Genomic DNA, 26,174 nt, shown 5'->3' on the forward strand with positions numbered 1-26,174 from the left:
AAACTTTTTGTTTGACGTTGGACTACAGAAAAAGGAAGAATGAGGAAAAAGACAAAACAAGTTGCGCCTCTGAGCAGCGCAGCAGCCATATGGAGGCCCTCGTCAGCCCAGTCAGTAACTCCAGATGTTTGACCCAAGAACAGGAAGCATGAGCCAACTGTCAGGCTTGAAGAGCAGGGCCGCGAGGTAGCTCGCAGCACCTCCCTCCCATATGCCATGGAGGACCTTTGCCTTCAGGCCAGCTCAGACAAGACAAATGTCTGTCTCTATTCTAGAAAATCTTCCACTCTGACCGTTTCCTGGCATTCGGTTCTAATAAAATCTTCTTGTCATCTGTTGTGCTGAAGAAAATGCTTCAGGTCTCTCTGTGGACTATGTGAAAATGATCACTCAGCTCGATGATATGAGGAGGAACACAATGAGCATGTACTGCCTTCAAGGTTTACCAAAAGTATTGCTTCTCTCACAACAGATGACAAAAAAGGATAATCTGTATCCTGATGCTTCTGTTACTTAATTTCAGGGAATAAAAGTGTAATTTTATTTTTTTTACATCTGATAGTTTGACATGTAAACGTTTTTTTTAAATAAAGTTTATAAAAATATATATGACCAAACTGTTCTGTTAACTGAAATGACAAACCGGTAACTAGAAAAAGTAATTTAGGTGTGAGTGTATTCCATGTTTTGTTATTTTACCAAAATGCTACAGTGAGAGAATTCAGGAAAAACTAGAGAAATGGATACCATCTTTCTAGTTTTTCTCCTCTGCTCACATTCAAAGTCTTGAACTATCAGGCCCCATCATAACAGAACGCCTACCTAAATCCTACTCGCACAGATGTTGATTATCTTGACTGATAATTAACTATGACTGTTGTTGTGACTTGGTGCTATATAATCATAAAAACCTCATATTCATATTATCCCAGTGAAGCACTTCACTCTCAGCCTGCAGGCTTATTTGTGGTTCATAGAATCCCTTAAAGTCGGATGGGAGACAGAAGCTTCAGATATCAGACTCCCTTCCTGTGGATCCAGGTCCCAGTTAGAGTTCAGGAGACAAACACCCTTTTCACTTTTAAGATCATACTTAAAATTTTCCTTTTTGATAATAAAGGAAAATTAGGACTGAATCAGGTCATCTTGAATGATCTCTTAGATATGTCACTACAGGCTCAGCCCGATGGAGGACTTCCCATCATGTATTGAGTATTTCTTTTCTACTGTATTGCATATCATTACATTTCGTCCTTTCTCTTCCATAATTTGAGTTCTGTTGTTATCCCTGTGCGCTCTCGTGTTACCCTGACACCGTTCCATATAGCTGCTGTTTCCTAAGCCTGGTTCTGCTGCGATCATTTCTTGTTAAAAAGGAATTCTTCCTTCCTACTGTTGCAAATTGCTGATCATCTGATTACCTGGGTTTTCGCTGTGATATTACCTTGCCTTGCAATGTATAATGATAGCGTTAATTTCAAAGTGATTTCATAAGTATTTCATATATATGTGGTTGGACAGATAGCCTTCAGATAGCTAGTTTTGTTAGCAACAGTAGTGAGGAAGCAAGCTGATATTAGCTAGCTAATCCCACTGCAGTGGAAATCCAATATTGTGCATTAGCAGGTAGGAGGTAACCTATGCCAGCCTACAGTTTAACTTAGATCCCAAACTACTTGTTAAGGTTTAGAAAAGAGCATCCGCCTTCAATAATAATGTTCATTTAAAAAGATAATAACAAATACAAGCAATATGTACTAAAACTTATTAAAATCATATTCAGTCACTGATAGATCCACTAGATTAATTTAATAATTTAGCATTTTAACAAAACAAGAGCCTTTGTCTTTATTTGAATATTCATTGAAGTCAAAGCAGTAAAGGCCTTGTGAAGGAAAATGTTAATAGAAAATAAAATGTGCTTGTAAAAAACAGTGTTTTCAGTATTTTTATGAGTCTGATGCGATTAACGATTAATGTTTTCTGCATCTGTTAGAGGCGTCACTCCAAAAATAACCAGTGTGTCCTCACAGTGTCTGCTGTTGCGGCTGTCATACTCACCTTTTGAAGAGTAAAATAGCGATGACTATAATGATAATCAGAATGACTGCCAGCACCGGACCCATCACCCACAGCATCTCTGGGTCTTCTTGTGGTTGTCGAATAACCCCACTGATCTTCACCGTGAAGGGATCAGAGAAAGGGCTGGCTGCAAATGTCCTCTGCTGCAAACGATCAGAGAAGGATTCAGTCAGTTCACATTTCACTTAAAAAAACCTCCAATCCAAAATATGGACGTAAATGTAGCAGTGTGGTACAGTTTAAAAGGAGGTCCACAGTTTCACTGTACATATAAAATGACAATAAGTGTCTATTCTATTCTATTCAGTTCTATTCTAGTCAAATTACAGGCTAAACACCTTTGTAAGAAATCATGAAGAGAGAAGAGAAAACACACACACACACACACACACTCGTTTTCATATCTCAGTGAGGACATCTCATTGGCATAACGCTTTCCCTAGCTGCTCACCCTAACCATCAAAAACGAGTGCCAAACCAAACCATAACCTAATCCTAACCCTGACACTAAAAACCACATTTTGAGCCTCAAAAATGCCTTCAAACTCATGAGGACAGGCATTTTGTCCCCATAAGTCAGCGGTCCCCAACCCCCGGGCCATGGACCGGTACCGGTCCGTGAGTCGTTTGGTACCGGGCTGCGAGAGTTGAGGCTCGGCTGTGAAATTTATGGTTTTCAGGAGTTTTAATCAGTTTTTATCATTATTTTTTTATCGTTTGAATAAATCTTCTTTTTTTGGTACCGGTACTGGTTTTATTTTGTTGTATTTATCTGCGACACCTTAAAGGTCTGTCTGTGAAAATATTGTCGGACATAAACCGGTCCGTAGCGCCAAAAAGGTTGGGGACCTCTGCAACAAGTGACTGTTGGTCCCAATTTTCTGTCCTCACAAAGATGTCTAAACATGTACACATTTTATTCATTTTATTTCATGAAATATTTTTGCTCATTTTAAATATGTTTTGAGAAAAGTTGGGAGACGGGCAACAAAAGGCTGGAAAAGTAAGTGGTACTAAAAAGAAACAGCTGGAGGAATATTTTGTTAACTGGTAAACAGTGAGTAACATGAGTGGGCATAAAAGGAGCATCTTAGAAAGAGTTTCTCAGAAATAAACACGGTGCAAAAATCCCTAAAAACCCCCCCAAAAACAAACACCTAAAACAACAGCATGACTTCATACTAGAGGAGTCCAGTGTTGAACTAGCTTAAGTGCAGTCCAGACCTTTCTGGCGCATCATGGACCGGAGCAGCTACAGTCCTATATCAGACAAGAAGGGGACGTCATTCCTCTTCCTGTTTTCTGTGTTTCACCATGAATAAAATCCGGGTTTATGAGGTTTGCAAATCATTGCATTTTGTTCTTGTTTACATTTCACACAGCTCCCCAAGTTTTTGGGATTTCAGGTATTCACACCACAGCGTGCCTTTTCAATGCAACACATCTATCAAACAGTCCCACTGGCAGTTGTGCGATCTATTAGGAAGAAAATAAGGGGACAGTAAAAATCATTGTCTACAGATACAATCTGCATGAATGGAAATAACTTGTTAATATTCTTAGAGCTAATTACTGGCTCTCAGGGTGGTTTTAAAAAAAGTTTCCCTAGAGGTAAAGGCTTCATCTAGTTTTTACGATACAATATCAGGAGACAGTCTGGGTCAAGACAAAAACAACTTGGATAAAAGATTAATTTTATTCTTCGATGTGAGCGTTTTACTGTTTTCTTATTTGTTGAAATTAAATGGAAAGAAATTCTGGCTAGTTTATGTCTCTGTCTTGTATATTGGCAGTAGGCTGATATAGAGGTTTGTGCTTCATAGCATGAAGGTACCTTTGTTCTCCATGTGTGCAGTTATTTCTATTCCATTTCAGTTTCTATGACTAATATGATTAGCCCATCACAATACAAAAAACAACAACAACAGAAAACATAATCATCAATAATTAGAACACAAATAGGCATTTGCTGTCTCAATGAGGAAAACAATAACACTATACGGACTGATCTGTTTCCCAGTGTATGGCAAACATAACAATATGCTAATGGAAACTCAGTTTTGCACGCTTTTGGATAAGTTTTTGTTTATTCTTGCTGGTTCTTGTTAAAACTCTAAAATATCTTCGTGGTGCACAGAGTTCCTGAAAAAGTTCCTGAAAAAACCCAAAGAAAATCCTGCATTTATTGCATCCATGTAACCTGCATGAAGCCTTTTTATTGCTTTTGTTGAAGCTTTACAATATTTTGTGGTACACTCCCCCATCGATCAGAGGAATAAGGTGAAACCTGTAACAGGACTATCCATCACATTACCAAAAAACTTCATCTAATTTAAATATTTTAATGGTGAAAACATTTTGATTCAATTCATCAATTTAAAGATTTTAAGCAACTGTAAAGCAGGATTTCAAATGTGAGTGTAAATGAGGTTTAAACGATACACTAACAGGTCACTGCAGGTGAAGGCAACTGGTTATCTGTAACAGCTCCTAGAAGGCAGCAGGTGGAGGGGATGGGGTTGGGGATAGAGGAGGACAGAGAGTGAGATGTGAGACAGGCAGAGACAGGCTGCTGTGTTGGATGTGCTTGATGTGGGACCGTACTGCTTGTTGTCATGAGACCCATCCTGAGGCCAGGGGGGCGCAAGAAGCTCAGTGCAAGGATACGCATCGGCAACATCCTCTGAGGACACATCCAATAATGCCAACAGCTTCACTACACCTTCAGATGGGACATGGAGACCTGAGGTCAGCCCTGAGTTCTCCCCTGCCATCACTAAAGGACATGGACTTAGACAGTCTCTCACTTTGGCACAATATAAACTCATGTCTCGCTGCTAGGAAAAGATCTGTTTTCTCCACTTATTTTTAATGTTTGTAAATGCTGATGATGCTATGTGGGCAAAAAGTGACAGCTCTGCAGTCGTGCATCTTTGGAAAAAAACAGCACATATACAAAGAAAAACGAAAGACATACAAATCTGTTGAAGCGTACATATTTCTACTTTATAGCTACATCTAGGGCTTTGATTTGTGTAATGGACTGATGTCGACCATCCAGACTCACGCTGGACAAAGCATCGATTATGCCATCTGGCCATTGTCTCATATCATTGTCACCTACTTAAAAACAGGCCAGAGTAGGTGCGAGGGTCTGCTTCTCTCTCAGACTAATTGCATTTCAATATGCTGAAAGCTTTTAATGGATTTTTGTCTAATGGTGCAAAAAACATGTTGCCTACCTTAGCTTTAAAAAAATACAACAAAAAAAGGGTAAAAACTGAAACTATCCTCACTGTTCAGGCCTATTCTGGCTGAGCACATCAAGCATAATGTGACAAATCCCACTTTATCACTTGTTGAGATTCCAGCGCTCCAAAGCAGCCAGGTTTGAATGGCTTTCACCAATTTATTGAGTTCAAGGACTTTCAACTTCAAAAGATGACAGAGTGTGTATTCTAATGCTTTGTCAATTTAAGCTATTTGCATCCATAGGAACAGTGTCATTGGCTGCAGTTGTCTTTAAATTTGATTCAGTGGTTTACATAAACAAGCATCCGCCTCGTGGTTGACAAATAAAACCAATGCAGAAATAACAGCTCCTGTAAAGGCCACTTGAGGCTGACTCCAGTGAGCTGATCCACATAGACTTTAATGTTAAAATGCACAGTCCTACAGTCGAGATAAGCAGTTTTCCAGTCAGGTACAAAAAATTATTGTGGTCTTCACAGTTAATCAAAACCTCCATAATGAATTATTTTTTATAACTAAGTTGAATCTTCTACATGTTCGTTTGTTTGTGACCCATACAGTATGGATGAAGCTTGGTAACAGCGATCGCAAGTGTTAGCTACCGTATTTTCCACACTATAAGGCGCACTTAAAAGCCTTTAATTTTCTCAAAAATCGACAGTGCGTCTTATGTATGAATTCTCAAACCGATTTTATGTGGTACGTGGCGCTCAAAAATCTGTCAAAAAATGTTTTAGTACGACTTTGGTAAGCTACGAAGCCGCACCGCCTGATGGATTGTCGGAGCATTATGGCTGCCGTAGTCAGGAGCCTCGCGGAGTAATCTGGGTCCTAAACTCCGTCTGCTTCAGGTCCCAAAAACAAACGAACACTGCGGCATCACTGAGAGTTAAAAACTGTCTAAATTCTTTCATCTTTAATAAAATGATCAGCATTGCTGCTTTACCAGGTGTAACAATTAAGTTTAACATCCAGGCATCCATGAAAACAGAATTTATTACATTTAACAGAGTTAGAAGTTAGCAGGAAGTTAGCTCGCTAGCTTCCACCTAAACATGATATAGCATGTTCTGACTGAGAGATTTCTGACAAAATTCAAACGTACTGCTCTGCTATCACTTCCAACATAAATGAAGACAGAAAACTAAACAGCAGTGACGTTTGTAGGGTCACTGAAGTTGGGCTAGCTGGTATATAATGATGTGCTACGTGATCGCTAGCGACACAGCTATGTTAGCATAAACACAGTGAAGCTGGAGGATGAACGCTAACTTTTTTCCACTCGATAAAAGTTAACGTGAGGGTTCCTGATGGTTAGAGACAAATGCAATCGCATGTGTAAACGCTGTAAATGAACCAAACTTCAGTCAGGAGAACAACTGAGATAATCCATCCACAATACCAGGTTAGTCATTAATATACTGCAACAACATGGGAATAGAGCAGCTGCAGAGAATTCAGCATTAATGAATCAATGGTACGGAAGAGGAGGAAGCAAGAAGGAGCTGAGTAAAGTCTGACTTATCTGACTGTTTTGTTTCACTTAATGCTCCTTATGGTCTGAAAAATATGGTAATCAGAAATACCAGGCAGTGATGTCATGTCAGCTACATCCATCTTTTGTATACAGTTTTTTCAATGGAAATGGGCCATTAGTCTATGGCAGTATGGCTCCCATGTTAAACAGCAATGTTTCCCATGATTGCATCAGTATTTTAGAGCCCCCTCTCTGTAAAAGCCCACATCATTAAACCCCCAGACGGCCAGGTTTTTATGCAGTGTTTCTGTAATTACAGTCTCTGTGGAGACCAATCATTTCTCAAGCAATGTCACTCGAGTAAACAAAAACTCCTCCAGAGCCACCAAACACATTAAACAAGTATTTCACCAGCACAGCAGTAGTACTTCCCCAATTGACTTTGACATGTAAAATTGGAGAAATTAATACCAAAAAACACCAAACCAAGAGATGTTTGTCATCCTAATGACCTCTGGAGTAAAGCAGTGCAAAAAAAAAAAAAATCACTTCATTACAAAATAATCAAATATTGCAGATGAAGTGAAATCAAAGAAAACACCTTTAGGTCTTCTCTAAGCTGCAGAGTTGGAGGCAGTCCGATATTGGCAACAGAATAAACATTAAAAGGGGTTACATGGATCAATTTGCAGGGAGTAATTCACTTTAAGTAACTGTTCTGCTTGTCACTTTATGTTCTGTGAGACAAGTGTAGTAAGTTGCACTGTGTTGGTGAATGAGACTATAAATATTCCTGTAAGCCTGACGGGGCTCTGGCTCAACAAGGCTGCAGCTCCGCTGGGTAAAAGCCGTAAACCCCACTGAAGTGTGCTGCTTGTTAAAAACAAAGCCACCCTCGACCAGCTTTGTTTCCTTAATGATTCATTAATTTCAGCACATTTTTTCACACTCATTTTCACTTTAGCATTCATGGTCGAGGTTGCGGTATCCAATCTGACAGCTACACATGAATTATACATGATCTTTGTCTATAACAGACTTTTTTTGTATTTGTCCTGCTGCAAAATGCAAAAAAAAAAAAATCATTTTGACACAGAACGGCCTTGCAAACACATTAAACTCTAAAGTTTATTCTTTGTAGTGTAAACTTTAATTTCAAGGCAAGAAACCTGATTATAATCATTCTTGTTAATCCAAACTTGTATGAATATAGAAATGCATGGGAATCTGATGGCCTGTGCTAAAGATCTGAAGTTACACAACAACAAGCTGACCAAAAATAAGTGGCAGTCACATGGCTTCAGTCACTATGAAAGTAGAGATGTTTTTCTTACCCATATTTTCAGCATGCACATGTAATGAGTTTCACTCTACAGAAGTGACCATGAACTTTTCTCTCATTTTTTTAAAACCTCTTTTTTAATGAGAAAGCAAAAGTCTTTGTTTTTGGTGAGAACTTCCTGCACGCAGAAAAACGGAATTTAATCCTGTCATAACTGTTAACATACCTGATTTTTGGTTAGACGTGTTAATAAAGCTCTCTTTGAATTAAAAGGCCTTAAAATATAACTTCTTACCCAGGCCTTCATAAGTCATGGCTGAATTGGCATGACTTTAGTCAAGGTACAAGTTGCTCTGCTTTGCTTTGGATAAGTGCCTTTGTTATTTGCATAATAATAATAATAATAACAATAATCACTCACACACACACACACACACACACACACACACACACACACACACACACACACACACACACTGTTAGAAAGCTTAGTGAGTGATACTTCTTCTATTTCCTTTTTCCACTATTTTTCGTAATGACTTTGTACTGTACGTGTGTTGCTGTGTGTGAGTAATTGTCACCCACATTAGAAGCGTGCACCAGTTGGCAGCAGGCGTGCTCCAGGCTTATCCTCCCACAGCCGAACTGTCTCTGCTCCTTCGTCTGATGCACCGCTTTCATATCCCTTCTCCAAGAAGCACATGCTGCCAACCAAATGTCTTATCTCCTCAGTGTTTATAGTTTGGTGTTGTTAGTGTCTTTTGGGACAAGTCTACTTTTTGCCGTTTCGTCCGTCACCAAACAACTAAAGCACTGTAGCGAAGCAAAAGTAATCTACCAATCAGGTGGGTCTCCGACTGTGATTTTGATTTTTTTTGGTCTGGAACTGACTTCTTTTTTATTATAACAGTGCAGCTGTCGCTTGTTTATTGAAAGTTTCTCATGCACTGCAAACACTAAGTGTCAATGCTGAATGTGACACGCAGTCATTTATAAAGATGTTTGGTGTTAAGAAGTTTAATTTTCTTTCTTTGGTTTTGCATTGCACCTGATAGTTTGGTTTCATTTCTCTCTTCCTTTCTTCCATCTTCTGGTGCAGTGTTGATAGAAATTAAGACTTGGAACAGTTATAAATGGATTAAGTAGTGGAGGGAGTGGAGCTGATTAAATGTTTCTTTAATCTACGAGAGGAGGCTGTTTATCAGTAAGGAAATTTTTAAATGTGTCTCAAAAGTGGTGCCATGTAGTCGGTTCTGTGAACGTCTCCCTGTTTTTGCATCTAGTACAAGCTGCAAATGTCAGACATTTAGTATGCATATATGCATGCTGGCTGATGTCATGCCCATTTCACACCATTATACTTGACAGCTGTGGGTAGGAATATATTTATTTACCCATCAAGTACATACGCAAGATGTTTATGTTGGCTGGTCACCTGTTAGTTATTACATATAGCCTTAATGAAAACTCATACATAATTAATATTTTCTGCCTTGAGGAACAGTTTTTCTGTGCTTCCGTCCCACTGCGATCAAATCTCTTGGCCAAGGCAGCAGCACAAACTCACAGCTTGATTCAGCTTGAAGCAGAAAAAAGGCCAGAAATGTATAAATAATCTTTTTACATGCTGATAATGGGAGTGTTAATTCTCCAGGTCATAATTCACTTCTGTGTGTATTTTAGGAGGGGATGAATTTGAAACATAACCTGAGTTATTCTGATAGTTTTCCAGTTCACTTTCTACCTGAGCGATCTTTAAATCGCAGCTTTCACCAAACTTAAACCAACCATTAACAGCTCCGCATGGCTAATAGCACAAGCAGCATAAGCAGATGGCTAAACAGCTTTCATTACATAATACACATTACAGAAGCTATGCCTTAACTGCTACTATTTATCCTGTATTTAAACACATGCTGCGTTGCTAATTCCAAAAATCTTTAAAGGGATGTTCTGTTAAACTGAAACTGTATATAAAAGATGGACATAGCCACCATAAACATGTTAGTTTTGGACAGCTGTCAGCTAATCTTTGGTTAGCAAGCTGCATTCATAAACAGTACCGCTGCATTGCACAGATACTTATATGTGCTAATTAGTACTAAATAGCAGACTGGTAAAATAGTCAAATTTAACTCACAAACACTGAAGCACAACCTTTCGGGCAGGCTGTACTTTATAGCAGGCCGCAGTCTGTGTTCATTAAAACGGCTCCAAAAGGCACCAGCAGCACAAACACTGTAGAGAGATTTGATTCAGTGACTTTAATTAGCTGACTTTAATTCAAGGCACTTCTGTCATTAACCAGTTCCCAAGCTCCAGTATCCATGTTTATTTTGCCATTTGTTTGCTTGTATTGTACATGTTTATTTCTGGTGTAAAGTCTTGATATGGGAGGGTAAGGGGATTTGACTGGCATTTGTAGTCAGTCAAGTGGCCACCAGAGGAACTGCGGCTTTTAGCGCTTCTGCACTGGTGTCATTTTTCAGCCCCAGAGCTCGCCACCTGGATAAACTGTTTGTTAGAAATGCTCCCAGTATTATTACTTCAATTAACCACAGTGATAAAAGAAGGTCTCCTTGCTCTGCCATCGCTGTCACATAATCCTCCCGGTTCATGCGGGTTTATATTAATGCACTGCAGTGTTGCAGTTTTCAAATGTCTGCGTCTCTGTATCAGGACAGAGCTGTGGCACGAGACTGGGAATCTCTCCATTGCAAATTCAGTCTCAGAACCAAGTCTTAGCAGTTGATATTTTAGCCAAGCAATGACAAAAATGTCACAACATGTCAACAGGAAATGTCACTTAAAAAGTGTGAGGCAGCGGCTGCAGGTGCGAGTCTTGTCAAAGACTCCCTAATGACCGAGAAGGTTACTGATGTTAGGAGAGTGCACACTGTGGGCTTGTGCTGTGCAGATGGAAACTATAGTATCTGCATTTGTTAAAGCTTCACTTTTTATATTTTTGTTCCTGCTCTATGAGAAATAAAGAAATACACTAAAACAACAAAAGTTTAGTTGTTTTCCCTCTTGTTTTATTGTCATGCCGACAGCACCGTTATTATTGTAGCCTAAAGGGGGGATTATGAAGAGATTGATTTACTCATGAGCTCATCATTGCTTTTCTCTTATGATAATTCTAATGAAAAAGTCTTATTATATTGGTTCCATTCCTGGTTTACACATTTTCATAACTGACGACAAACCTCAGCGTTTCTTTAAAAAGACGGTAGCCACCTTTCCGAGCTCTGTAGCATAGCGTATAGAAGAAACCTTGAAGCATTAGCAGCTAAAAGGTGTGGCGCTTGATAACGCGCTCAGCTCATCTGTCTCCTCAGCGCTTTCCGCTCTCTTCTCTCTTTAGTACTTTGTGGCACTTTTAGCAAAGTACTGCTTACAGCTCAGAAAACTTTTTTTCTTTTTGAAAAATGACAGTTTTCACAGCTTTTAGATGCAGCAGAAGCATATTCTGAGGGATATTTAGATAATCTCAGGGGGGAAGTTTTGAAGTGATCAATCTCAGCGGTGGTACCTCGTAGATAGTAATCCTTCAGGGGTGAAAAATATGCTGCTGCTACATCTGCAAACTGGAGAGAGGAGACGCAAAGGAGAGAAGTGTCTATAATAGCAGAGGTGCAGGGGGATGAACATTTTGCTCAACAAAATTGTTTCCACCGTCCATAATCCTTCCGCAAGAAGTGACTGATTACAAAGTATGAAACAATGTCTGACTGCAATGTATTTTGACAGCTCGGTTATTTCCTGAAACACTGAATATTTCTCCCTCAGCCGGAGTCGTCTCCTCTCGGCTCATCTATGCGTACAAGCTGGAAGATATCCAGTACCTATTCCTCTTTTCCCCTCAAAGTTCAGCAACTCTCCTCCTCCCACATTAGAAACACATCCCGGCATCTGTAAGGCCCTCTCTCCAGTGACTGCAGCATTTCTTTCCTTTCTTGGTCTTATCCTCCCATTAAGCTCCCTCTAACTCTTCTGCTCACCTCTCTGTCGCTCCCACAGGGCTCTGCATTCACAGGAAGCCGCCGTGCTCTCCTAGCCGACCCACCCTCCACCCCTCCACTCTAAGTGATCACACTGTTTATATGGCCTTTTTCTTTTATCCAATTTCACACGTCCCGGCTTGTTTACCAGCAGTGGGGGCCACAGAAAGCCACAGTGCCCTTTTCCTTCACTCTCCAGCCCCCTCGCCTTTCTTTTCCTTCCCACTCTTCTCTTGTCGCCTCCACCCCTCCAGCAGCTTTGCGGCAGAAATAAAAGCTAAGCTTATGTCCCCTTTTTCCAATGAATGTGATTAGGTTTCTATTTTTGTACAGGCTGGAATCACATTCAGCAACGTGTCATTTATTGAATCTGGACCCTGCAGCTCTGTTCTCAACACTGTGGAAAAGTATTGTCCAAGACGACGCACTTCCCTCATTACAAAAGCTGTAATGAGCAGAAGCACAGCAAAGTGGGAGTGATGAGAAATGCTCCATTTAATCATTTTATTTAAAATGTTTGAATGGCATCTAAATGTTGGAGGACAATGGCATGTACAGAACAATAAATTGCTAAGTCTCTGCTAAGTTCGAAGGAACTAAGGGATGACACGAATAAGAAACAGATGCCCAATTATGCATACAGAGAGTCCCTGCATGTGCGGCGATTTGCTTAAATATGTATCAACATTTTAGTTTTTATCAAACTATTTCTTTTTATCTCAAAGTTCTGAACATTTTTTAAATCCACACGGATGCTCCTCTTAAAGAAAACGCAGTCCTCCGGCCTAATGTCCATTCTCCACCTCTCCACCGAGTGTCAGGATCATACAAACAGCACTAAAAACATCCGCCGAGGCCACCGAAGCTCTGCTGTATTAATTTGCTGTCTTACCCACTTAGATGGAAAGGTCAGCGTTTCATCTTTGTGCCTAAAGGTGGGGAAACTGCAGCAGGATCGTACAACAACTACAAAGCTGAATTTCATCTAACTTGAGGAGAGACAGAGATCCCAAACATGTGGAAAAAAAGGAAATTGGATGGTTGTTACATTTACAAAAGTCTAACTTGTATTTTGTTTCTATGGTGAACGTAATTCAATCATGTAGGATCTGTATGAAATTCATCAACTTAATTTGTTCTTGTTGAGATGACCTGATACAATCTAGTAAGAGTGGTTAGTTGCTGGACTCACGAAATTCACAAGACCACACGAGATTTTACACCACAGGAAAATCACTGGAGGCAGACAACTACACACACCGTGCATGCTATCGCTATTTATTGTGGTTTAACCTGTCAAGGACAAAAAAGTGCAGAAAAATTCTGCATCACGCCTTGAAATCGTAGCTTTCCTACTTTTGTGAAGTCTGTAGCGACAGCGTGGTAGTGCAGTGGTTCGCACTGTTACCTCACAGCATGAAGGTCCCAGGTTCAAACCCACAGTCTGGCTCGTTTGCAGTGGGTACTCTGGTTTCCTCCCACAGTTAAAGGTCATGCAGTTATTAGAGTTAGGTTACTTTCTGATTCTAAATTACTCATAAGTGTGAGTGCAAAGGATTGTTTGGCTCTGTGAATTAGCCCTGTGATAGACTGGTGACCTGTCCACGGTGTGCCTCTTACCCAATCACATCTGGGATAGGGTTGTTGTAAATCCATTAACTGTTTATGTTAACTAGACTTGGTTGAACATTATGCAATATGAAGACAACATGTAGTATTTAAGTGACGAAGTAGTACTGGGGTAAAAGTTATTGAATAGTGTTGGAATAAAAGAAAATTGTGAAGGATTAAAATGTTCCAAAGTTTCAATCACGTTTCATCAACACAAAATGCACAACTTTGAATATGAATACGTTGTGTTGATGTAACTCAGTTGTTTAAGTTGCTGCCAAAGCAAAACATTTGTGTGCAACAATGTCCACTATTGAATTAAATAAATCCAACATGTTCTTTTTTTCAGTGTAGACCCAGATCACTGTCTGTCACAGTCGAAGGGTTTGTTTGTTTGAGTTTCATATTCAGACTTAATCAATTTAAATTTGGGTGTTTGATGTGTTTTCAGTTTTGGATTCCTGTCTTGATTTCTTTATTAGTTTAGAGTATGAGTCTTATTTCTGAGCCTTTCATTCCTGTTTCTATTTGTTTAATTCTTGTAATAAGTTTCAGTTTTGTGATTCTGCACTTTGGTTTCTCGTGACTTTTATTAGAAGTAGCAGTTTTAGTTCCCTCAGTGTTCCCCTCGTCTTTCTGCATCTGTTCCCCTGTTTGAGCCTCCTCTTTTTCTCTGATTTGTATTTGTGTTTTCTATACTTCTGTCTTCACTCTTTGTCTTTATTATATTTTACTTTCTTGTCCCCCTAAACCCTTTCTGTATTTTAATTTTATAATTTGGGGTGGAAGCAAAAAAGTTGTATCATGTTCTCATAATGTTATGAACTCATCATGTTCATAACACTAAATTTAATCTTCAACAGCTTCTGGGGATTCATGAAAATATTAAACTGGCTTACCATTAAAAAAACAACAACAACAACATGTAAAGTCCAAATTTGTTTCTCCTGAAGAGATCAAAGTTTGATTTTTTCAGAGTTTTGTGGAAAGCCCAGTTATTAAACTGATAGCAGAAAAACACAGAAAAAGCAGGAACCCATTAAGCTGACACATTTGGGCCCTAATCTGATATATTTATTGCACTTACAGTTTAGTTACAGTACCAACAAAATGAAGTCATGAGCAGAGCATGAAATGTCCCATCACATCTAGAATTTTGTCCATATAAGATGATCCTTTTGTCAATACTGTAAATCAAACATGTTCCAAAGAAAACCCTTTTCTACAACTGTTGGCTAAATCTGCAGAGTTCTACCTGGAAGGTTTTCAGGCCGCTCTTCACTCACTGACAGACTTTGTATTTCAGTGCAGATAAACCTGACCAATGTGCTGAATTTCCTCCATTGATAACCTGAAAAAAGCTTGCTTTCATTTCTCCATCTGCCCCTTTTTTTATCTCACACTTCTTTCAGCCACTGATATTTGAATGACATTTAAATGCTCAATTCATTTCAGTTTTATTCATAGAGCTCCAAATCATAACATATGTCACATTGAGCACTTTACATAGTGGGGCCAAGACCTTGGATCATTTAAGAAAAACCCTGTAACTCTCCCCTGAGTAGAACCAACAGTGGGCCTGCTGTCTTCACTGGGCGGGGCGAGACAAGAGCTGAGGCAAATATTAACACCATGTGAAGGATTTTCACAGTCTGGTCACCAATAGGTGAAAGTGGTTAGTCATGAAACCCTGACTTGGGTTCACCCATACAAGGAGACTCTGAATGCAGGTTTATCCTGTTAACATCCTGCAGCTCTCCATAACACGCTCATGGTTTGGCTCAGCTTAGTACTAGCACATTTTCAGAAAATGCTTTACTTCAATGTAAGCCTCATATGAGGAATGATTAAAATAGTTCAGACAGCAGGACCTAAAAATCAAAAACCACACCTGTTTGAGAGAATCTATTTTAATGTATTCAGTCATCCTTCATCCTTCAGCTGCTATTTTCAGGTCATGGAAGTTGCTGTTGTAACCACTTCCACTCTGTATTCTCCACCATGGACCTCAAACTTGCACAGCAAGCAAAAGTCAGCTGGAACAAGATGAAGTTGAATGTGAGACCAGCCAAATCTAAATCAGGTAAGGCTTTTGATTTGTCAGAACCTTTTGATCAGACCCCGTACATGCATTTTTGTTCTTCTTCACAAGTCTTTCCATAAAAAGATTTGAACCTTAATCTCCCTCTACACCTTACTCCAAGTGAATCATTACTGATCTGGTGCATCACCATGTTTGTGTGAATAGTTCATAAGACTGTTTAAAGCCAGAAGCCTTGTGTTCTATTCTGGACCAACCTCCTCCCTCTCCATAGATCTTAACACATTTAAATGAAGATGCCACGAGGGCGAGCAACTGCTCCAGGGAACAAGAGCAGTTAAAATTAGAGAAGCAGTCTGAAGTTTTAATGCTCTTGGAAGCAAGGTGCATGTGAGTGACAGTGGGGATCACGGCCTAACTGCTTGGGAGATATACCTGCAGATGCATGCATGAGTCAAGGACATGATTCGCATCACTGCGACGTGCTTGGCATGTGTGCAGCGCTGCTTGAAGGGCTACTCTTGTATTCCACAGATAGAAAGCATCAAGGAGGAAAAACAATGCCATTCACAACCAACTCTGCTCTATTCATTCAGCATTACAAAGAAGTATGGAACATGCACTGCAGCTGTATGTACCACAATGTGACCCATAAATGAAGTTTTTCCACAGTTTTATGAGAACTATTCATCTGACAACTTTAAAGGCCACAAATGCAGACAAAACAGCAATAGAGCAGCATATTAAAAAACCATCCACGTTGCCTCTGCTGTTCCCTTGCCCCTGCTGCAGATTTATGATTTATTAAAGAGCAAGAGGTGTCAAGCACAGCCTTGGTCTCAGTGAACCTTTCTTGACACAGCACTGCTGCATACAAGGCAGGCTGTAACTTACAGCTTATTCCACTCTAATAGTTGACTTTGCTTCTCCCTCACGTGGTAGCAGCAGCTGTGTTGTGTGTGTTCAGATGGTACATTAGTGCAGAAGGATTACATAACATAAAACATAATGGGCACTTTGTTGGCAAGATGGTCAAACTCAGGGGAATCCATTTGTTTTCTTCCACATTTTATTCTGACTATTGATCATGTGCACTAAAACACAGCAGTGCGGGGAAAAAGCGCATATTGCAATCCAGTACAACACCACCACAGGAATGAGCCACAGAAAGCAACTGCAAGGTCCACAGTAACAAGTGTCCCACAGGTTGCGTTCATTGCAAGGCTATTGCATGATATCAAACATTGGTCCTTGTTACTGTTTCTATTTCCTGAATCATATCCACCTGTGAATATACAACTTTCATAAAGATGTACAATACAAAATCTGCACAAATAACTTTCAAAAATACATTTTGGGAAAAAAAGCTGCTAGACAGTTATTTCTTCCAGGACTTGGTCCTCAGCTGAAGCTAAGCTGATGAATGATTTGCTGACTTTTGGTGCATCTTTGTGAGAGTTTCTCTCAATGTTTGTATTGTGTTTGATGCAAGTATTAGTTGCTGAGTTTGTGAATTGTGGGTGGTCACATGAGTGCATTCACCTTCCAGACAATCCCACTGTTCTAAGAAGGACAGGTCTGGTCAGTTAGCCACAGTGTTTATTCCATTATGGAGATCTGAAAATTCAACATCGATGGGCAGATTTACTAACCAGGGCAAATTAGCGTGATGCCACAGTTGATGGAAGTGGGAAGTTCTGTTGGCGATCTACTAACAGCATGCTAATTTATAATGATGACCAGCATTCTACCAAGAGCACTGTACATATGCAGGCAGAACCAATCAGGATGTGAGTATTATGTTTGTGCTTCTCTCTGGAAATTCAGATCAATGTGTTTTTGCCTGGAAGACAAACTCTTCTGTTAGAATTTGCCGTGGACGATGCACAGTCTTGTAGCTTGAGACATTCATTCTCTGGATATTTCTGACAGCTCAGTTAGAGAACAGGATCACAGCTCTATTACAAATGAATCCATATTATGAATCTGTTTGTCATTACTGACCTGTATGATATGTAGAAGAAGATGTCACGTCGTGACCCAGCCTTTTGTTAATGACGTTGCTATTACTTCGTCATATGCGTAAATGCATGCTCTTTATTTCTGCAGGCTATGTAAGTGTGAGACTGCATGCATTTTTTAAAGTCAAAATTTACAGATTGTAGGATTCAAATATGAATCTAACAGACGTCAGGTCTGAATTTGACACATTTCTGCATTTTCATTCAGTTTGTAACTGATCTGATACCAGAGAGGAGTTAAACAAAATCTGCTCATTGTGTGCACGCGGCTGTGAAAATACAAGCAAGAGACACAAGACTGATCTGTGTGGAAATGTAACTAAAAACTGGAAACACTGCAAGCAGCACTGTGAAGCCACTAGCACAGGACAGCCAAAGGTTAGGGAGCACCTTCATAGCTTTGAGCCATCCAGATGTGCTAATTCTGCACTCATTTTGATAACCTCTCCTCTTCTAATTCCTAATAAATGAACACTTCTAGAGACAACTATCACAACCACAGGGAACAAAATAAGAGTTGCTTTTTTCAGGGTTAAATTCTGTGTTATTTGCTGTAAAGTGCACTGCATGAACTTAAATAGGTTTTGTAGGAATCATTTAAATGCGCTCCAAATTTCTTTCCCAAAAAAGGGAAACTTCTACAAATACTTATGCACTAAGGCAAGCTGTAAAAATACTTCCACACCTTTTAGTCACAAAAAGGTGTCAAATACCGTATCGTTTATAAAATCATTTTATACACTTTTAAAATTTTAAATAACCTGGCTACTTAATCGACCTCCTTGACCTATACATCCCCACGAGAGCACTCAGATCCTCTAACCAGGGGCTCTTAATGCAACCAATGTCTCGACGGAAGAGTCGGGGGGATCGTGCTTTTGCTTTTGCCGCAGCTTGCCGATTGATGTCCGTGCGTCGGAATCCATCCAATCCTTTAAATCACGTTTAAAAACCCACCTGTTTAAGCTTGCCTTCCAAACAACTTAGTTTTTAACTTTTCCCCGGTTCATGCTTGTTGCCACGTCACCATCTTATAACTGTATTTTCTTTTGCTGATAATTGTATTTTCCTGCTCCTTTACTGCTGTAACCCGCAAATGCGGCTCGTCTGTGAAGCACTTTGATGTACCTGGGTCTTTTAAATGTGCTATAGAAATAAAATTGAAACTGAAACTGAAAACTGACACTGCACCTCTTTAGTAAAATCTTACAGTAACTTTTTAATGCCAAAAGAGGGTTTTGCACTGCTGCAGATTGTTAGTCTGGCCTCAAATCTCTTGGTAAATGGGAATGGTAAACAGACTGGGTTATATAGAGAGTTTTTCTACTCTGAGCACTCAAAGCGCTTTACACAACTCCCCTAATTCACCCGTTCACACAAGCACTGTTTTTCTATGTTGTTTCTGTCTAAGTGCTTTCTGTCTAACGCTCACACATACACACTCATACTCCCATGGATGCACCGGAGAGCAACTCGGGGTCTTGCCCAGGATATCTGGCATGCAGACTGGAGGAGACGTGGATCGAAGCATTAACCTTCATATTGATAGGTGACCTGCTCTACCATCTACCACCTGAGCTACAGCAACCCCAATTGCAATTTATCATGGCTTTGATACAGGGATAACAATTAAGCTACTGCTGCTGTGTCATGTGGGTAACATTCCTGCTTTAGGGATGCTCCTCCTGTGAAAGAGAACTACTTAGGGACAATAGTGTTGCACTTTAGCCACATGCAAAACAAGCTAGCTTTGGAAACAAAAAGATTTCATCTTTGAACTCAACTCTTGGATACATTTTTAGTCAAATTTGGTTATGTCATAGGTGAAACTTCCATATAAAGAGGAAGTTTGAATGTAAACTTAACCCTTACCCTGAATTACCCTTATTAACCCTAACCACTGACGACAGCACTCAAACTCTCTGTAGGCTACACAAATGGATGAATTATAGAATATACACTGTATGGACAGAACCAGCTGATATATTGAAAATCTATTAACAAATTGTCAGTTATTACCAACACTAATCTCAGTTTTGCTATATTGCCTTACGATGGCAAAGAAAAAGCCAAAGAGTCTTGTGGACAAAAATGTAGCATCATCTTCACAATGTACTGTAAGTCTGTGCCGTGTTTTGAGGTGGGGTGGTGCTCTCTTTTAAGAAATCAGTGTATGTACTGAAGCCCTGGCCTCTGAGATCAACCACTGAACCACTTCCAAATGCATCACTGCTGCTGAACATGTTCATAAATACAGAGAGGTCACTCACAGACTCGTGGTCCGTCAGGTCAGCCAAAACGAAGCAGCGGTACTGCTGCTGTCCAGGGAGCTGTTTGTTGTAGAAGCCGCTGTATTTCTTTTCATCACCCAGAGTGAAGATCTCAGGGAGCGTATCCAGCTTGGCAGCAATGTAGGGCTGCAGGAAGTCATTGCTCTGTCTTTTCCTTCTCTGCAGGCTGCTGTCAGCACCGGACTCCAGAAGCTACCAGAGGAACAAGATATTATGAGTTGACATGACAATGGAGCATGGTGACACAAGATGACATAACAAACCTCATCTCTGTAGATGAAGGCTCTCTTTTCCTGACCCTCTGTGACAGTTATAATAGAAGATTCTTCCATTTTATTTACTTATTTTACTCTTATTTATTTCTAATCCAAACCACCTTTAACTGTTGATCTGTTTTCACTGAATTAAGGTTTAAAGTCTGCATGTCTTGCTGTAACAATGCTAACAATATAACCAGGCAAGAAACTAATGGCTCCACAGAGCAACAATGCCACTGAGCCTTCAAAATGCAAAATTCAAAAGCCAATGGGAGATGTCATGAGGGTTATATCCATCCTTTTCTATACACTCTGCAGTTTTTATCACCTGTCTTATTGATTAGAATAAACTAAATTGCTGAGACCTCTGTGGCTGTGACTGGTCAACAAAGTCAAATGAATCAGTAAAGATGAGCAATGTGTAAAAAGACAAACAAACAGGGTGTCGATATTAGTTAAACCACTTTATTATGAAATGTTATTGTTCAAAATGTTCGAAATGATGCTTCATCATGCTGCTGCTTTTGTTATTTTGCTGATGCGTTACACTTTTGTTCAGCAGTTTGATCAAAGCTGCAATTTGCAAAAACATACTAGAAAATTGATTTCTCAGTCTAAATTGAAGCAATAAACCTTTTAATTACTTTTATTTGATTTTATTTTGTTTTTGAGCCACATAAAAATGTTACTTCTATCTTATAAATTTGTAAATTTGTGGTGCACTTAGTGAAAGGTGCATGTTGGAGGATGCCAAACGCCTCACAATTAGCAGGATTGAATTTATAAAGTCTGAAGGCCTTCTGTGACATTCAGGAAGCACAGAGGGTCGTGGCTTCATTACTGAAACTCAGCTGCTCTCTGTGTTCAGAGACAGAGACGTGTCTTTCAACCACCTGCTTTTGTCATTTTAGACCAACACGTCCCTGCAAACCAACAATATTCAAGGTGACACTGACATACTGGTCTGCAGCAAAGTCACTTCAATCATATGGATACATCTTCTTCCTTTTTTGGGTACTGACAATTCAAACATCCACTTTGTAAGAAAAAGGAAATTTAACAAACAGCCGGTTGACAATATTTCACTTAAAAACATCACAGATGAAGGTACTGGATCCCTTGCCTTACGCCAGTTTCAGATGCTGCTTTCTGCTTCCTTCCTTTTATGGTCCAGTCCTTGGTCATCTCACCCGACTTATCGCCCCTGCTTGGGAGTCCATGGTTCCATCCCCAACATTAACTCTGTAAGGGCCTAGGACTCCCCCCCCCCATCGTCAAAGTACATGAGGGCTGTCTGGCAGATAATTTGAGCCCTTTACGCACACTTTCAATAAGTCTACATTTCTCCAAATTTGCTTACATTCCCCACACTTCATAAGAAAAAGTGTCATTCAGAAAAATTGTCCCAAATCCAAAACACTGTGATATATTCCAAAGATATATCCTACTTTCTTAGATAACTAATAAACTCAAACACTGCTGCTGGAAGGAATTTGGACCTTTATAAGCTAAATTACTCCTAATATTTAGGTCTCCCCTTCCATCTGGAAAGCACCTAACATGGCTTTTGAATTTGATTTATTTGCAATTAGCTCTATGTTTGGCTCGCAGGGACATGTTGCCTTCATTTTGAAGTTGCCACTAACACATTTTACCTTACTAAAAAAAATCACCCCGTTATGTCCTAAATAAGCAGGGCTTATAACGTTGGGGCTCATCCGGGATATATAAAAAAGGGAAATGTCTGAACATTATAATCATGTCATAGACCATTCCAACTCAGGGCGATAAATAAATAAACATTAATATTAAGTTCTGTAGAATGAATAGAAACCTAAACTGACCAGTCACCAACAACTCAAAAACAAAAAATACAAATATACGGATAAATGACACAAGATATAATAAATAAGCATTTAACATTGTGCATGACCAGATTTGAACATGCACTTGGCCTCCCTTTATTAGTAGGATAGAAGTAATGACAAGATTGATGTGCTGCCAACCATCTCTATTAGGAAATGACTCCACTAAAGTGAAGTGCTTCTCTCAAGCCAAACCCAGATAGTGATCTGCATTTTAGTGAACAACACAATCTGCAGTAGAGGAAGCTGCGATAGTGACCAGTAAACACAAACCACAGACACTGAGCAACTCCATTACTAGTTGCTATTGCTCCAAAATAATTGGAATATAAAAAGTGGAGGCCAGAGTTACTAACAAAGACTAAAAAATACAATGTAGGTCACATTTAGACTTCTATGCAAATGATAACTATAAGTTAGTAGAATTACACAGTCTTTATGCATCAGCATCCTATAAAAAACAAAGAAAGAGACGTTAAGACTCAGCTTTAAACTGTGTACGCTACTATTCTACAATGCATGTACAACACATACATGCCTTTTTACAGAGCTCATATTGGCCAGATTCAAATGTAACTGCACACTAATGCTTCTTTGATAACTGTGTGTTGTTTTATGCACACAAAAAACCTGATTCATGTATTGGATATGTTCAAGAGTTTGTGTTGAGGTCCAGTTGTCAGTGTTTGGAGTGAGAGCTGGATTCAGGAAAACTAAAAAAATAACAAAAATGTGTGGTTGAGCACAAAATCAATTAGAATGAAATCCCCTTTTTGACAGCAGAACAAATCAATAATGCGCCACAGGATGTAGGTGAACATGTTTCTTTGTCAAAGATCAGGAGAAAAGGTTAAAAAAGCCAGAAAGCAGTATGAAGAGCTGTGGGCACATTGGTTAGAGCTTTACCGTGTATGGATGTTACTAGAAATGAAAGTGTTTGTTTGGTTTGCAACTGATGCACAGGAGTATCTGTAGGTTTGATCTGACCGCTCCTGTTTCTTCTTAAAGAAAAGGTAAAATCTCTAGCAAAAACTCATCACATTTGCATCTTTGATCCTAAAGTCCTGTAAAGATCTAATCAGTTATTCACACTGAGATGGATGGATTGCTGCTTCTGAGCCGAGGAACGGTTGTTGCCCCATGTGAAGGGGCAAGAGTGCTGGGCCAGAAGGCAAGTTTTTGAATTATTCGAATATATTCCAAGCTCTCGCTTATGGTCGCGAGCTCTACATGCAGCCAAAATGAGATGTAAGCTGTGTCCCAATTCATAGGCCGCATCCTTCGGAGGACCTGGCCTTTGCGGTCTACGTGGGCCGGGTCCTTCATAGACTGAGGCTGTGAAATGGGTCGGTCTAGGGAGAGGTAAGTGAGGGAAGGAGAGGTAAGTGACGGAAGTGACGGACAAGGTAAGCGACTCATGTTGTAACTGACGTCAGACGCCGGAGATTTTGGCGGAAAATTAAAGCAAATGGTAGTTTAGATTCGAACAAATTCCTTTAAGCTTCAGTATTACCAAATACACTTATCAATTGTCTTATAACTAACAATATTTGTCTAAATAATCTCCAACACCCAGGAGAACAACGGGGAGAGTTTAGAGGCTCTCCAAGATTACATTGATCAGTGCTTTCAGGATCTCGTGATGAAGAAGGCTCAGAGTGCAGCTTCCCCGGCCAAACCTGAGACGCCATCGTCGAAAAGACTTCGCCCGGCAGATTCCCCCGGCACAACATCGCCAGCCGGCAAAGATATTGCCGACATACTGGAGTCAATCGACAAGCGATTATCCAGTTTCGATGCAAGGCTGTCCTTGGTGGAGATTCTTCACCGGGAATTTAAATCCTTGCAAGAATCCCTGGAGTTCAGCCAGCAGCAAGTGGAAACGCTCTCACAGAAAATGTTACCCAGCTCAATAGAGAAAATAAAAAAATAAAAGAAACAGTTATAGATCTACAAGCTCGTAGCATGCGTGATAATCTAGTATTTTCTGGTATTCCAGAAGCCGCTGGAGAGGACGCGGAAACCACGGTAAAAAGCTTCATCAAAACCCACCTGAAGCTGCCGGAGGACACGGTGAAGAACATCGTCTTTGATAGGGTGCATCGCCTCGGCCCCATTCGGGCTGCGGCCGGGAGACCACGTCCTATCGTGGCCAAATTTGGCCACTACAAACAAAAGGAACATGTGAAAAGCCGCGGCAGGGAATTAAAAGGAACGGACTTCAGCGTGAACGACCAGTTCCCCAAAGAGATCCTGGAACGACGCAGGGTCCTCTTCCCAATCCGACGCGGCTTCATCCAGAAGGGCTCCCGCGCTGTCATCGCTGTGGACCGGCTGTACGTGGACGGACAGCTCCACCGCGACCCCGACATTACTCCGTGGCTGTATTAACTTCACACCAGATAAGAATCCGCTACACCCTTTGCCCATCCACTCACACTAACTTGCATTAACATCTGTTTAACTTACTAGTATCAAATCGCATCTTAGGTGTGATATCATAGCAGAATTAACACCGCCACTCTCTGTCAATGGTTTGATTGGAATGTTTCCGGGTTTTTTTTCTTCTCGTTTTTTCTTCTCTCCTTTTCCCTCTTGTTTTTATGCTGCTCACCCTTGTCCTTGCTTTCTTTCTTTCTTTTTTCTTTCTTCGATCACCTGCTTCCACACTCATCCACAAACAACATCCTATATTTCGACACATATGCACAGCACGATCACACACAGTCATGCGCTCAACGGCAGCACATTTACATCAGACAGCGCACACAGTCGTATAGGATACACACACTTAAGCCAAGCGTACTCATATTAGTAAATATGCACACACATAGTCAGACTCAGGGAGCATCTCGCCACACATTTTTTCTCTCTCTCCCTCTCTTTATTTATGAACAAGTGATGTACTCTCTCCACCTGTCTAAGCGACACACACAGCGCACACCCCTAGTTATACACAGACATCTATGGGTGCACTAAGATTCGTTACATGGAATGTAAATGGAGCTGGCTCCAGAGAAAAGAGGTTAAAAATATTTAACCAACTCAAAAAACTACAGGCAGATGTTGTGCTTTTACAAGAGACCCACAGACCTCTTAGAGGTTCGAATGAACTTCAAACACCTGAGTTTCCTAATGTGTTCTCAGCTTGTTATAATTCTAGACAAAGGGGAGTAGCAATTTTAATACATAAAAAAATAAATTTCACAGTACTCGATACAGTTATAGATCCAGAGGGTAGATTCTTAATCATTAAACTATCTATACTTGATAAAAAGCTATGTATTGTAAGTGTATATGGTCCAAATGTTGATGATCCCTCATTCTTTCACGGTTTTTTCAGTGCACTCTCTGAACACTTAGATGGCACACTTGTTCTTGGAGGCGACCTCAACCTTGGACTAAATGAAGAAATGGATAGGCTCAATACAGCAGGAACTCAGCGTAATTGGCAGTCCACAAATATAATCAAACAGTATATGAGCGACTTTGGTCTTTGCGATGCATGGCGCTCCCTTCACCCCACCAGTAAGGAATATACTTTTTTCTCACATGTTCATCACTCCTACTCTCGTCTGGATTATTTTTTGGTCAGCAGCTCACTGCTGAGGGACATTTCAGACACTGAGATTCACCCTATAGCTGTCAGCGATCATGCTCCTGTATCTTTAACACTAATGCACAAGAATAATACTACGCCTAGTAAAAACTGGAGATTTAATACATCACTGCTTAAAGATGAAGACTTTATTAAATATTTTAAAAAAGAGTGGACTTCATATTTAGACTTTAATGACACTCCTGGAACATCAGCTTCTGTTCTATGGGAAGCAGGGAAAGCTGTGATGAGAGGTAAAATAATTTCTTTCTCATCACATAAAAAGAAGAAAGAAAACAAAAATATTCAGGAATTAGAAAAAACCATCAAATCACTAGAAGAAGCCTATGCGTCCCACCAAGATCAGGAAACACTGAACAAAATACGCAAAACAAA

General features: G+C 40.0%; 1 protein-coding gene across 4 annotated transcripts in view; it reads right to left on the reverse strand.

The window, feature by feature from the left end:
* ptprfa (protein tyrosine phosphatase receptor type Fa) overlaps nt 1–26,174 on the reverse strand; it is a 334,388-nt gene that overhangs the window by 42,920 nt on the left and 265,294 nt on the right. For 3 of the 4 annotated variants that reach the window (XM_063496570.1, XM_063496568.1, XM_063496567.1), the window contains 2 exons: nt 20,038–20,250; nt 2,062–2,225 (listed from right to left, as the gene is read on the reverse strand). In XM_063496570.1, the coding sequence (XP_063352640.1) occupies nt 2,062–2,225; nt 20,038–20,250 (377 nt within the window). The remainder of the gene's footprint in view (nt 1–2,061; nt 2,226–20,037; nt 20,251–26,174) is intronic. The other variant, XM_063496569.1, reaches the window with a different exon arrangement.

The sequence above is a fragment of the Pelmatolapia mariae genome, linkage group LG15 (assembly GCF_036321145.2).
Source record: "Pelmatolapia mariae isolate MD_Pm_ZW linkage group LG15, Pm_UMD_F_2, whole genome shotgun sequence".
Classification (NCBI taxonomy): Eukaryota; Metazoa; Chordata; class Actinopteri; order Cichliformes; family Cichlidae; genus Pelmatolapia; species Pelmatolapia mariae.